The sequence below is a fragment of the Apis cerana genome, linkage group LG7, assembly GCF_029169275.1.
Source record: "Apis cerana isolate GH-2021 linkage group LG7, AcerK_1.0, whole genome shotgun sequence".
Lineage (NCBI taxonomy): Eukaryota > Metazoa > Arthropoda > Insecta > Hymenoptera > Apidae > Apis > Apis cerana.
In genome coordinates, this window is record NC_083858.1 from 7,962,300 (window position 1) to 7,978,037 (window position 15,738).

At 31.9% G+C, this 15,738-nt stretch overlaps 1 protein-coding gene and 1 long non-coding RNA gene across 2 annotated transcripts in view; one reads left to right on the forward strand and one right to left on the reverse strand.

Annotated features, from left to right (window-relative positions):
• LOC133666411 (uncharacterized) overlaps positions 1-7,795 on the forward strand; it is a 29,296-nt gene extending 21,501 nt beyond the window's left edge. The window contains exons 2-3 of the long non-coding RNA XR_009830518.1: positions 6,693-6,884; positions 6,982-7,795. This is a non-coding gene — a long non-coding RNA (uncharacterized LOC133666411). The remainder of the gene's footprint in view (positions 1-6,692; positions 6,885-6,981) is intronic.
• Positions 1-15,738, reverse strand: part of LOC107993181 (cadherin-87A) — a 226,497-nt gene that overhangs the window by 105,837 nt on the left and 104,922 nt on the right. Inside the window, exon 3 of the mRNA XM_017049471.3 lies at positions 7,568-7,623. Coding sequence (XP_016904960.2) covers positions 7,568-7,623 — 56 coding nt within the window. The remainder of the gene's footprint in view (positions 1-7,567; positions 7,624-15,738) is intronic.

Below are 15,738 nucleotides of genomic sequence, written 5' to 3' on the forward strand. Positions count from 1 at the left end.
TGTTCTTTGATTACGTGCGTTGGACATGTTAATTTGTGGCCGGGTCAGTTTTGTCAAACTCAGGGAGAAAGGGGAGGGAGAGGTGTGGTAAAAAAGCGGTAAAAGATCTCGACGATTTCACCGATATTTTGCGTATTGACCAGAATTGTATTTTATGTATCGCGAGTTATGTTACAACGTATCGTTGCGCCAATATATCTGTAAACGTGATTCGCGCGATTCAGAAAGTAGAGGAAGCCATTAAGGTAGCTTTTCTCGATCGATTGCCGAGATACAAGGACTCCATCATAATATTTATTAAGTGCAGAGTTTACGGACGGAACTCGATGACCTATATTTATTACTGGAATCACGTGTTACGTTTTTTCGCGTCTGTCGCTTGTCTGCGGTTCAGAGTAGGTCAGTGAGACGAGGTGCGAGCGAGAGATCCGAGTAAGAGAAAAGGACGAGGATGGTAAACGATTAAAAATTACCTTTTTCTTTACACGACGATATCTCGGGAACCGAAAGTCACATCGGAAAAATTAAAAAAGCGTTTTAAAGGGTAAGGTTCAGTGCTTCTAACGATCGTTCATCCATTGACCGGAAGTCGTTCACTTCGAAGTTATAGCGGTTCAAAGTTTTTCTAATTTTAATAGGGCTTGATCGAAGTTTTAAGATAGTAACGTAGAAACTGAGAATGCGCGACAAGAATGGAGAATCAGAAATTATCCTTTTCTTGACACGATCATATCTTGAGAATCGGAAGTCGTATTAGGATGAATAAAAAAGCGCTTCCAACGATCGTTCATCCATTAACCGAAAGTCATTCATTTTGGAGTTGTATCGGTTCAAATTTTAATAGGATTTAATCAGGTTTACAAGATAAATGATTAAAAATCATTTTTTTATTTAGAATGATTGAGATCAATTAAAAAGCATTTTAAAAGTGAAAATTCCGTATTTTCAGAATTATAGGGATTCAAATTTTAATTGGGTTTAATCAAATAATTTAAAATAAATTACGAGAGATATATTTATTTCTAGAAAAATATTATTAAGAATAATTTTGTCAATAGCAATTGAAAATTGGATCGATTTCAAATATTTAAAATTTTGCTTGATATTGCTAGAAATATTTTGATTAAATATTAATATTCGAAATTTTATTTAATATTTACTTATTTATTATATATAATTTACTTGCTTAAATATTTTCGGTTCCGTGAATTGTCCACGTTTGTTTGTAAAGAGAAATTTATTCATGTTTATAAATATTATATTATTTTTTAAACTGGTTTTATTTTGGCTTCCAAAAGAATGATCCTTTAAATTTTTGAACAGGCGAACATTTTACATATTTATTTATGTAAAATATTCGAAACATATCGCATAAAAATCCTCCCTATTTATCGACTTTCAAATAAGCAAAAAAATTTTGAAATCAAAACCTGAAGAAAACGCCAAACACGAAAGAAATATAAATTTTTTAACATTGCTCAAAGAATAATATTAATTAAAATGAACCATCGTAGCGGTAAATAACTTTGGCAAAATCAAAGGAAATCGGAGAATGTTCTTTCGACAAATATTTTAATCGAATGAAATGGAAAAAACGTTAAGAAAATTGAACAACTTTTTCCTCAAACTTGGATAACATGCTTCGAGATAGACTTGGAAATGAGTTCTTAGTTTCTTCTTTGAAACTTAACAATACATTGGAAAGTTCTTTGATGTTTGCAAAAGAAATATGATTTATACTCCTCTTTCAATTTAGTCTCTGTAAACTCTTCGTATTCTTATGTCAATCTTATCGCGGAATACGCGACGATTCTTTTTTGCATAATTAATTTTCAATCGACATATTTCCATAATGTTTCTTCAGATACGAATCTTTTAATTTCGCGGAAGAAAGATATTGCAAGTAAATTATTAAATTTACTATTACTAATTAATAATTAATTAACGAATCAATCAGAATAATTTTATATACATTGAACGTTATAAAAATTCTATTAATTCATTATTTTTTAATATTATCGTCAAGTTATTTCTTTATTTATGTTTAAATTTTAATCCATACGAATTTATGCATATTTAAGTAGAAATTTCACTTAAATTTTGAAAAATAGCGATCAACGAGTGAAAAGAAAAGTCGAAAAAAATTTTTTTAAATTCTTGATTTTATTTAATTAATATTACGCACTATGTTAGTGTTAATAAATGTAGACTATTAAACGGTTTAAATTTGAAAAGATTCGACTTTGAAGTTTCTTTTAACTTGAAGAATACTGCGATGTCTGACTTGACACGGACTTATACTACTGACAATCTTATTCGCGGCTTTAAAACGATTAACTTTAAAGACAATGGTTAAACTCTAAAATTTACACGTTTAAACCAACACATTCTCTAATTCTATACAAATAAACTTGCTTATTTTCATTTATAAATTTATTTTTTTAATTTAGAAAGTAAAAAGAATTTTCTTTCGCATTTATCCAATACTTTCCAGTTGTCCTATCATTTAAATTTATAATTTCACTAATAAAAATTTTTCATCAAAGATCTTTCAACAATTCTCATAAAGTGAATCTATAGTGAAGTATAGGCTTTGCAAAACAATAACGAAGGAAGCCAAAATATGTACTACTGAAATTTCATGTAGAATCATCAAAACAGAAGTTGTTAAATTCGATAAAATTTTTAACTACAAAAATATTTTTACCATCACAATTTACTTGATAAAAATTAACGATAACAATTCATTTCATATTGCAATACTTTAAACAAGATTGTTGAAATAAAATCAATTCTTTACTTTTATCATTAAAAGATTTAAAATTGACCAACACACTTGAATTTTTCTCTCTCCTTTTCCCCCACAATAATTTTAATTTAAACTAAAAACCAAACGAACGGTGCACCTCGATATAAAATTAAAATATTAAACCGAAGAGTCTAACATAACTGCTTAGCATTCGAAACATTTGTCTCGAGGTAAATATTACTCGAACCAAGAAAATATTACTTCTCTAACGAGAGAAGGAACGATGGCAAGGGGAAAATAATGGCGGGGAGGAAACGGAAATGGATACGACGAAATCGTGTTGGCGAAAGAAGAAGAAGAGGAGGAAGAGAAAGAGGAAGAAAAGTGAAGGAGAAAAGAAGGATGAACGAGGGGGAGACTTTTCAACCGATCGAGAAATGTGATCGAGCAGAATGCCGCGCGTATTATTGAGCGACGCATTATCCAGTAATACGGCCGACTGGATCCGCCATTATCGGAAACTCGTTGCTGCGCTGCCTCGCCGTATTTAACGGCCTCCTGAATGAGTCTCGAGCCACGTTCGCCGGCGAGATGACAGTGCGCTAACTCGTGACCTGTGGATAATTTCGAGCACCGCATCACGTTTCATCAAGACACGCAGGACATCGAAACGAGTTCGATTAATGCGTCTTTCGGCGAGATCTCTCGGATACGAAGCGTTGCTTGGCAACTAGAGAAATTTATATATATGATTTTTTTGGTAAATTCTTTTAGAAATTATCGAAATATTTTTGGAGATAACTAATTAAAAATTTACGTTCTAATTATATATAATTATTTTTATTTTGTGTAAAATTACACATCGATAAGTGGGATATATTAATACTTTCTTTTTTCGTGAAATATAAATTATATTAATACGTGAGATTTTAATTTTCAAAAAGTTTCCTCGTTTTTTTTTCTTTTTTTTTCGTTTGTAACTGGAAATATTCGAGGATCATAGCGGAGTTAAGAGTGTCACGTCTCGTTGCATTCGAAAAATAATTTTAAGAATTTTTGCGAACGAAAAGTTTATGCATGAAAAATTCATACGGTAAATTTTAGTTTTCGAAATGAAGGTAATTTTTTTTTTTTTTAGTTACAACCTACTTTCCCTAGTAATTGCACGATTTATCCGTTTCGTGAAAAATCCGTTGCACGAATGAAATAATTACTTTATTACCACGTAACGGAAAATGACGAAAACTTCTCGTGTAAACGAGAATTTACGATTGTAAAAATGGTTGAAAATGGGAATTTTTACTGCGTCTATTTAATACATTCATATATCTCGTATATGAAAAAGTTCAATGTGAATTTCAAGGTGATAATTATCATTAAAAAATTCTGATTTTAATGAAAATTCATGTGTATATATAATGGATCATATTTGGAGTAATTTTCTGAAATATCTTTCCTGAGGATTAAACGAAAAATTTTGTGTTGTCTCAAATTAATCATAATTTCGATCGAATCGAATAACCAATTCTGATTCGTTAATGAACGAAAATTTTGTAAAAATTAAAAGGGGAAAGAAAGTCAGATTGGAAAAACTCGAAAGATTTTCCTTTTACTGGAGAACTAACTATCAATCGAGTTGTCCAGGCCATCCACCCAACTTTATTATTTTATTTATTTAAAAGTTTTATTGCTTTTCTTCCTCTGTTATTTTCTTAATAAGTAAAAATCTAACTTCTTCGTTCGACGAGTTATTTAGAGGCAATAATTTCCTTCTCTACTTATTCTTGAAAAATTTTATATATAAATATATATATTATTCTCAAATGAATGGAATATTATCTTAATCTTCGTGAGAAATACAAATTAGGAACAAAAAATATCCGTGTAATCTTTTTTCTTACCGCTATTTTCAAAATATTTAACAAACTATTTTCATCGTCAGATGTTCCCTCGTTAGAAAATTTTGGTTGTTAAAAAAATTTACTCTCACAATTACTTGTCAAAACAGTGAGCATAAAAATAACAAGCTTTTGACGAAAAAACTGTTGGAAAAACTTTGATTGTTAAAAAAAGAAAAAAAAAACTGAAAACAGAAAATTTAAAAAAATATTGGAATTTAAACGACAACGGAAAATTTTATAACAAAACGTGTCTACACTACCGAATATCTCGTAAATTTTTCTACTTTGTTGAATTACAGTCAGTACATTTATTACAAATTCGTGTAAATTGTTTAATAATTTATCCAATTTTCCCTACCAAATATAATCTTTCGGAGAAGCACATTAATGATTCCTGGAAAAAATAAAAACAAAGGTATTTCAACACAAATAGTCTCATTGCACTGCTTCCAAAACGAATATTTGTAAAATGCAATAATTGTTTGTTGCTTAACGAATCAATCCCTCATCACTTTGCATCAAGGAAATAAAATATATTTCCAATTATATTACAAACGTGCTCATACATATATAATTACATAATTTATATAAATACTTAGTAAGCAAAAAGTGGTTCAATCTTATTAAATTTAAATACACGATCTAAAGTCTCTTCGTTAAACAACTTTGTCCCCATCTCTCCAGAAATATCTCAATCCACTGTGTTTCGATCTCTGGAAGGGAGGGAAGAAGGAGGATAAAGCGCGTGTATATTTTTGAAAATTATTCGGCGAACGTTTTTCCAGTCCAATTAGGGGATACGCTTCGCCACTTGAATGCATCGTTAGAACGTGATCGACGCGCAAACGTTGTCCTCCGGAGTCGATCAATCGTGGAGGCAAACAGCAAGTGCGACGTTTTCGTTGTCCCTTTTTTGGGGAGCAATTAAGAGAGGAATATCTCGAATCAGGTTCAACTTGTCTCCCAGAGATTTCTTTCTTGCCTGAACAGAATTCTTTTCGATAATAAAGAAGTAAAAATGATCCTTTTAGCGTTATCTTTGTTATCACAAACTGCACGGAATCGAACGAATTATTCTTACAAATGAACGGTGAAATGCTCGAAACATATATAATAACAACGCGGTTTAGAATGAAGTTGGCTGGATATTCAACTAGCGACACTGGTGTCGAAAAAGGGAATTACTTATCCGAACAATCGAATAAGTGATATTTCCTTAACCAGGTTTAACGTGGTGTATTACATCTTGTTTTTATTAATGATGCGATATTGGTTTTTCGATGGAGAGAGAAGAAAGAGAGAAAGAGAGAGAGGAATTTATTTTTCTGCGAATAAATGAATCCTGGCTGTGCCGTAATAGTGGGTAATATCTTGGTGGGGTAAACAAGCTGTGATATTACATCATGCGCGGGGAAATAATCGAGAACGGTGATACAACAGCTCATAGTGATTCGTAAGCTCGGTTATTGGTTAAACTGCGTGATATATTTGTGCGAAGGGAGACGTGAAATATTCAAAATACAGAAATACAGAAATATTATAGTTGTCAAAATTTTCTATTTCTAAATTATCATTCAGTTGTTAAAAACCTATTTTCTCTTCTCTGTGTTCTCCAAGAGAATGATTTCATCGATCAACATCTTTATTATAATTAATTATATTATATGGAAAGGTTTGGAGTGGATTCGAATAATTATGAAAATTAGCCAATGTATTTACAACAGTCTCTCTGATTGTTGAAAATTCTTCTTCTAATTGCATTATACAAAAGAATTTGAGGGATGTCGTAGAATGAAATCATGTCACAAACAAGATTTTCTCAAACAGCACACTTCCATTCATTCTTCAATTAAATTTATTATGGTATCTGCAACTATTTAAAGATTTTATTTTCGTGGAGCAAATTGATCTAAAATTACACTCCATAAAACATGTTTTTGATAAACATGGTGAATATTTCCCGAGTTCCTTTGAATTATATAATTAAATAATTTAAATATATATTTTTACACGATAATTTAATTTTTATTATAAATTTACAGTTTATCCCATAAATTTTCAATAAGAACGGCGATGAATACAAAGAGGAGGAGAAATATGCTATTCGTGAAAGGAGTGAAAGGTAAACAACGACGCGTGCAACCGAAACAAAACAGGGCGAAGAAGGGTCGAGGAAAAGGGAGGACAAATTTTCTACTTTTCATATATTCGACTCTTATTGCGTGAAGCATGAAGTAATTATTTAACTTTATAAATTTACAAAAAACTTATTGATAATTTATAACGATAATTTAGAAGCTGAAATTTAAATACTTCTTAACAAATTTATAGAATATTTCTCTTACTATTGAAACGTTACTCGATTAATTCTTATATATACGATTTTAATCTGTAAAGAAGTTTAAAGAAGAGGATTTAAAATTTTATTGTACACGGATGAATTTGAAAATAAATTTTGTTAATACACAATTATTCGAATCACGATGTTTCCAGCCACAGATTTTCTAAAGAAGAGGAGGATGGAAGGTTTGCCTAACAGGAAACGGAAAATGCCTCCTTTTCTTCTTCTCTTTCACACTTTTCCGCAACCATTTTTCGTGCGGTCCTGTAAATCTTCGTTTTCAGAGGTGGACGACGTATTCGAGTTCACCCCTCGGGGTGAATGTAAATAAAAGATCTTTTTAACGTAGATAAAAATGGACATTTTTTCAGATATCGATAGAATTGGTTAATTTAAGTGTTAAATTAAATTGTGATTGTAATCTTCGCGAAAAGAATTTAGAATTATTTGGAATATTCTTGAATATTTTTTGAATATTATATTTTACGGGATATATTATGTTTAATATAAATATATATTTGTTATATTTACAGAAAGGCAAAAATGGAGATAAAATAAGATAATCTTTCAACTCACCGGTGCGTGTTGCCAAAAGACAAATCGTTAGAAGCGCTGCAAGCTTTTTGGAAAACCTGTAAATAAAAGGAACGCATTGATTATTGATCGAGTATTGTCAGTAACGGTAAGATAAATTGAAAAAATTCTTTTTTCTAAAGTATTTGAGATCGATGAATCCTGTTCAATTGCGGATGAATATTGATTAGAAAATAAATAAATAAATAAATAATAAAGAACAGTGAAAAATAACGTAATTTAATTTTCCTGCAATTTATTATCCTCTACAATCGACATTTTTAAAATTTAAAAGACGGTGATAAATGAGTGCCAATTAACAATCAATAAGAACGAATGCTTCAAAGGTAATAATAAATCAATCGATGATAGATCCTGGAGTATTAATGGATGGAAAGAAGTCATTAGTATCTTTATATTAATTTTTCATATTTTCGATTAATTTTAAATGTAATTGAACACGAAAATAATCAAAGAAACAACAATTCACGTTAAAAAGAAAAATATATATATATATATCATATACTTGAAATTCTATTTATCCTTCAAGTTTAATCTTTTCGTACGAAGTTAATCTTTGTAACAAATCTTTCGAACATTTGACCTCTTCCCTTCAATTTTTTTTCGATTCTAAAATATCGAACAATTAAACACATAATAAAAAATAATTTAAAAGAAGAAAATTCAAATTAAAAAGAGAAATATATATATATATATTTATAACTCGAATATTTGATTTCTTCTCTTGGAAATTCAAAGTACCATTTTTTTCGATAAAAATATCGAAAACGAATAATTAAATATAAAAATAATTTAAAAGAAGAAAGTTCAGATTAAAAAGAGAAATATATACATTTATAACTCGAACATTTGATTTTTTCCCTTGAAAATTCAAAGTACGATTTTTCGATAAAAATATCGAAAACGAATAATTAAATATAAAAATAATTTAAAAGAAGAAAGTTCAGATTAAAAAGAGAAATATATACATTTATAACTCGAATATTTGATTTCTTCTCTTGGAAATTCAAAGTACCATTTTTTTCGATAAAAATATCGAAAACGAATAATTAAATATAAAAATAATTTAAAAGAAGAAAGTTCAGATTAAAAAGAGAAATATATACATTTATAACTCGAACATTTGATCTCTTCTCTTGGAAATTCAAAGTACCATTTTTTCGATCGATAAAAATATCCGTATATTCTCGAATCGAAATACATTTTAATCCCTTGGACATTTTCAAGGACCACATTTGCAACGAAGCACAAATCATGGCAAAGCCTTTATTAAAATTGAAAATAATAGAAAAAACAACAGTTCAAATTATATTTAAAATTGGAACATTTGAACCTTGGAAATTTAAATTACCATTTTTTTCGATCAATAAAAATAAAACATATATTCTCGAAATGCATCCCTTGGAGATTTTCAAGACAGGACCAAGATTTACAACGAAGCACAAAGCCTTTATTAAAATTGAAAATAATAAAAAAAAACAACAGTTCAAATTATATTTAAAATTGGAACATTTGGAAATTCGAATTACCATTTTTTCGATCGATAAAAATAAAGCATATATTCTCGAAATGCATCCCTTGGAAATTTTCAAGACAGAATCAAGATTTACAACGAAGCACAAAGCCTTTATTAAAATTGAAAATAATTGAAAGAACAACAGTTCAAATTATATTTAAAATTGGAACATTTGGAAATTCGAAGCACAAAGCCTTTATTAAAATTGAAAATAATTGAAAGAACAACAGTTCAAATTATATTTAAAATTGGAACATTTGGAAATTCGAATTACCATTTTTTCGATCGATAAAAATAAAACATATATTCTCGAAATGCATCCCTTGGAGATTTTCAAGACAGGACCAAGATTTACAACGAAGCACAAAGCTTTTATTAAAATTGAAAATAATAGAAAAAACAACAGTTCAAATTATATTTAAAATTGGAACATTTGGAAATTCGAATTACCATTTTTTCGATCGATAAAAATAAAACATATATTCTCGAAATGCATCCCTTGAAGATTTTCAAGACAGGACCAAGATTTACAACGAAGCACAAAGCCTTTATTAAAATTGAAAATAACTGAAAGAATAACAGTTCAAATTATATTTAAAATTGGAACATTTGGAAATACGTTTTATCCATCGCGCGTCCCTTGGACGACAGTTTGGAGGCAGGATCGAGATTAGAACGAGAATTCGCAACGAAGCACAAATCGCGACAAAGGCGACGTAATGGAATGCGAGCGGAAGTGAACTGTTTCCTTGCGGTAAATGGCGGAGACGGCGATGTAGACACCCTTTGGACCCCGGTGTACACATTGCGGCCCGGTGCATCCACAATGGCCACTGTCACGTAATCGATCCACAGCTATCCGCGAGGTTGGCAAGGTTGGCATGCACGCTGGCCTCGGTCCACATACGAATCCAATTGTACGCATGAATTTCTGCATATATACTATTTAATGGTAAACCCGTCTAATTGATCGAATGGCGTCCGGTTAATTGGTAGTGTAACGGCTCGGGAACGAAATTCGTGCAAGGGAATTAAACGAATCGTAAAAATCGATAAATCCATAAGACAATAATTTATATATTGAAATATAACATCCTAACAAATCTTTGGCAATTGTCGTTGTTATTTCTCTTTTTCCAAATACATAACAATGTTTCATTCGAAAATTTCTTTAATCTAACAATCACCTGTTATTTTGGGATATTATTATTACCACTCTGCTCTAATTTGAACTTGAACGTTTCAACTAATTAATTGCCTGCGGCTTAGCGGTTACAGCCGAGATAATATTACATGTATATATATATATACACATATATCCGAAGAGTCGATATAATACAGAATTTTTGAACTCGATTGCGATGAAACGTAATTAACGATAACGAATGACTGTGAATAAAATTTGTGGTAAAATTATCGATGTAGTGGAGGGATAGCATTAACATAGGGTAGAGTTACGTTGGCAATTACGAATATCGAGTAGATTTAAATTTTAATAACAGTTCGAACAAGTGAATCAAAGTGGAGGACGTGATAATTTTTTAAAACACATTTTTCGATAGTGAAAAGATCGGATTAATGTCGAATCCTCGTTGATTTTGTACATTTTTCTTTCTTTGATTATTTATTCACGACGATAGAAGAAAAGGTGTAAATTTAAATTTACCTGGAACACGGAGCTGTCACGAAATAAAATATCGATCAATTTCTCGTAACGTTATTTCCTCCTCGGGAAAAAGCCAGCATCGTTAGTATAACGATATGACTGGCGATAATGCCTCGTTATCACGGTGAAACGAGCACGGTGATATTGTCGGTGGAGGAGGCGATGTCTGCCATTAAATCGTATGCGAAAACCTTGTATACACGTGTCAGAAAATCAAATTAGCCGAATGTAATGGTTTAACATTTGGGCTTGGCAAGAAGCATACACGCATTAAGGATAATTTAGACGAAACGATACGTTATTTAACGTAAGTAAAAAATAGTTTGTAAAATATTCGACGTGGTAAATTTTCTTTTTTTTTTTTGATATTTACAAGATATTCTTCTCTAAATAATTTTCGTCGAACGAAGTATGACGAGATATAAAGAGATATTATCCAGTATCGATTTTGAAAATCGTGCACTCCAAATCGAAGTTGAAACATTTTTCCGTTGCGTCAACTTCATTTTCAAGGATAACGATTGTTAAAAAGATAAATTTATTTTAAAAAATGAAAAATAGAAAGTAACTTTGAAAAAATTGGGTTTCAGAGAAATTTTTTCCAAATATTGGATTTCTCGTTACACATTACAAAATCAAATGTATTTTAATTAAGATACATTTGTGTAGAGAAAGAAAAAAAAATACTAATGAAAACACGAGATACGAGAGATTTCTTTCCATATTCATTTAACGGATAGTTTCGATTAATGAAAAATTTTAAAAACGATGAAAAAGACATGAATTTATTTTATTTTTTGAAATTTCATTTCTGATAATTTTTTTTATATAATATACCCTCATTATTAATAATAATAATTCGTAACAACAATTGTATTATTTTATTATTAAAAAAATTAGCGTTAAAAGAAGAGACGAATAGAATGACACGATAAAAAATATCATTAAACGCGATCTTCGTAAATCTTTCCCAAATAATAGCCAGCCTCCCTTTCTCTCCCCTAAAAACGTAAACACGTGCTCTAATCTCCGATAATCCAATAAACTTAGCCCGACATTTATAATTGCAAGCTGACGAATTTTCAACTCCCATCAAACACGGGAATTTCGAACGAAAGAAGAAGGATCGAATTAAAATCGTTCGATCAAGCTTTGCAGAAGCAACGGTTCCAATTTTCGCGGTGATTCATGGAACTTTATTCCCAGATGATGGATCGGCCGCGATAATGCCTGGCCATCGCGAAATGGGAACCGCGACACACAGGAGGATCGACGCACCGGCGTTCACTTATCAAACCAGCCACGTTTGAGGTCGATGCATTCCGGTGGCGACGCGCCTGTATGACGATATCCCCCGCTTATGCCTTACGTATACCTAACTAATGAAATTGGTCCACGTCCGCCTGTCATCTCCAGCTTGGAGCTTGGAGCATCCCAGCGATAGGTAACAGCAAACCAATTGAACGATTTTCTTCGAATTTCTTCGAATTAAATTATTGACGAATGCGAAGGAAAGTGTTTGATTTACGCGATAGTTTAATTCTAGGGAAATAGAGTTTAAAGAAGAAAGGGAATAAGGATAAAATCGTTCTAATTCCAGCAACAACAAGTTTTCAGGGAAGGAGAATGAATAATTCATGTTACGTAAATTGTAGACAGCGAGGAAACTGTTTATCCTTCCGTTCCAATGTCGAGATAGAGGGCTTCTGAAATTATTAAAAACTTTTTTTTTCGAATACCTTGTAAACGAATTAAGGAGTTGTTGGTGGGTAAAAAGAAAAATCTATCGGTCGAGATTGTGTGGAATTGGTGGCGAGAATGGTCGACCCACGGCAATTGTAGAACTACTTGGAATGCGCTTCACTTAACACATTCGATGGTAGCACTTTGTTTTTCTCAATCTCGATTCGAAATACATCGAGATCGTAGTGTTGGGTACGAACCGCTCACCGGCTTGAACAAACAACTTGTCAACATTTGGCCAATTTCTTTCTAAAATTACTCTGGGCGAATAAAATCGAATTAAATTGTTAGAAAAAGATGATTGTATCGGGCTGATTCTACAGGTAGCATCTTACTATCACCTTGCTCCATTATCTCTCACCAATAATCTCATAGTAATTTCACGTTATCGATTAATATCCCACAATTCTGCGCATTTCACGCATATATTGCACATATCCTATTGATTACGTGACTTATACATATACATATGTACACAGGAATCAGCAGATATGGACATGTTAGGAATAATCAAGTTTAATATTCGGAGGAATATATTCTCCGAGAGGCGAATCTTCTTTAAATATCACATACAAATTTACAAAAAAACTGTATACACCTATCGATATTTTTGATTAAAAAATTTCTGATAATTAGACTCGAGTAAAATCGATAGAGATTGCGTAGAATCGCACTTCTAGAGAGATCAATTCGCATAGCGAAAAATATATATACAAAATTTATTCCAACTTTTTTAAGTTCCTCGTCAAACGAAAAAGAGGAAAAAGAATGTAAAAAAATGTTCAACTGTAGAAAACAATTAGGCGGATCTGCTCCCCCTGATTTGAACGATTTGGCCGGAAGTCGAACGTCACGACAACATTAATGCAATTCGCGTTGCCCGGGTAACCGGAACGTTAATAGTTGATGCAATTAGCCCAAGCCTTATTAAACATGTCCAACCAGAAGGGAAGTTGGTTTAGTTCTATCGCGATGAAGCACTGCCGTTACACCACGATGACATCGCGATGGCCGAGTTATGCACACCTCTTACGCGAGTGTGGGGGCGCTAATGCAGCCGCTGGCCAATCAACGCGGATATTTATTTCTCTGTGGAAACTGTGCAACACGATTTTCCAACTTTTGTACTCACGAACGAGATAAATTTATTGATAAGATGGCTTGGATAAGGGGAAACAATCACTGGATATATAAGTTATCGAATATCGACGATATATTTTTTTGTGAATATTTCCTTTCTTTTTTTTAAGTTACAACGAATTTTTTTGAGGTTAAGGATTACGAGTCGAAAGCGGCGAGAACGATGAAATTGTTCTGCGAAGTACTATTTATACACAACTAGTTTACGGAAAGTGTTGGAACAGAATTCTACAAGGAAAATTCTAGCTCTGTAATGAAATATTTTCGTAATTCAAAACTTGTAATTTATATTTATAAAAATAAAGAAAATATCCTTGCATTCGGAATTGTTTACTTTTAAAAAATTATCGTGGCTCTAAGAATTGGATTTGAGTTTCACTAACGGCATCGATGGTAGAGATATCGTGCGTCATTATTCCTCCAAAAGTTTCGATAATTACTCAAAGTTGCGGGGACAACGGGGAGTTTCAGGCGCGTAGTTTGCGTGTGATGGAGCACCAGTCAATTTTCATTTAGGCGCGTGAAACCGTTGCTGCCAAGATGGATCAGACAAAATGGAGTTACGGATTTTTACATTATTTCTTCCACTCGCCACGCAAAATTTAATTTAAACGTCTTTCGTATTATTTTAATTTTTAAATTTTTCCACCATCCGATCGTTTCACTTTGATGATTAAAAATGGAATATCGTTAATTCTATTCTCGTCTATTGTTTGTCCGTTATTTTATTGTAATTGCATCATTCTTTTAACGCTCTACACCTATTTAATATTTATTTCGAACGGTGTTTCTTAATTAAGTTTACATTTTCTCATTATCGATATAAAGAAGAATTATTCGGAATAACACAGTGAAACACAGTGGAGCTTCGTTTACGGAGATACTTTCAAAAGTTTCGCCTTTCGTTTTCGTTTCTTCATGCAGATACCGAAACAGAAGAGGACGCGAGAACATTTTGCACGGTCGGCGAGCCTTTTGATAAAACGCTGTATCAGCAAGCGGCATCTATTTATGAAGAAGATAACGGAGCTATATTCTTCGAGCAGTATCGTAACGAGGTTATGAAAGAATTGAAATTCACCGATTTTATATCTCTCGTTATTCTGGATCTTGATTCGAATCGATCATTTCAAGAACGAGAGATGGCAAGAAATAAAGACGAAATGTTAAGAATTATCAACAGTAGAGATTAGAATGCTTTCGAGAAAATTTCCTATATTTACAACAATTGAAAAGAATTCTTTTTCTTTCGATTCTGTTCTGAAGGAATTGTGGAATACGGCCCTTAACGTAGCCGTTAAAATTTCATCGACCAAGTAGCTGAGAGTGCAAAGTTGGAAAGCTAGAACTTAGAAGTGATAATTAATGGATGAATAATTAATATCCAGTATTAACAATTGGATCGAATTGGATCGATTATATTTCGAAATATAAATCTTTTCCTCTTCCGATCTCGTCGAATTAAATTCGCTCGATTTAAGCTTCGATCATTGCACAGCAACTCGAAAATTCGCTATCGATTAAAATCACTTAATTATTCGAAAAGAGAGGAAGATATATTGAGAAACTCGTGAAAATTGGGGGGGTGGGGGAAAGAAAGGGCTTGTCGCGTGTCGAAAAGTGAATTTTGCGGCGAGATGGGGGCGTGAATTGCGCAACTAGACAAAGGCGAGAGCGCGAAGAATGCATACGCTAGAAAAAGCATTACAGCCCCGGAACAATGGATAAGTGTGCAAATAGAGAAGTATGCGGACGGCTATTGTTCCTTTTTAGCTTAAAATATACCTGTCAAAACGTCTGCCGTCAACGTTCCCCTGAATAATAACCGAAATAAGTGCAACAAGTATATTGTGGATTCATCAAGAAAATGATGAAAGATTCCAAGTATGAAACGTAGTAAATTAAAATATCGATCTCGAAAAAGGAAATATTTTCACAATTATATAGTGAAACGTATCAGCAGAATTATTTTGGAAAAGTTTCGAGATTATGTAATTTTTCAAAGCTTCGTTGCAATGATAAGAAATTGTAAAAATTTTTCTACGGATATTTAAAAATAACTTGAGATTCACGTTGTAAATATATAAA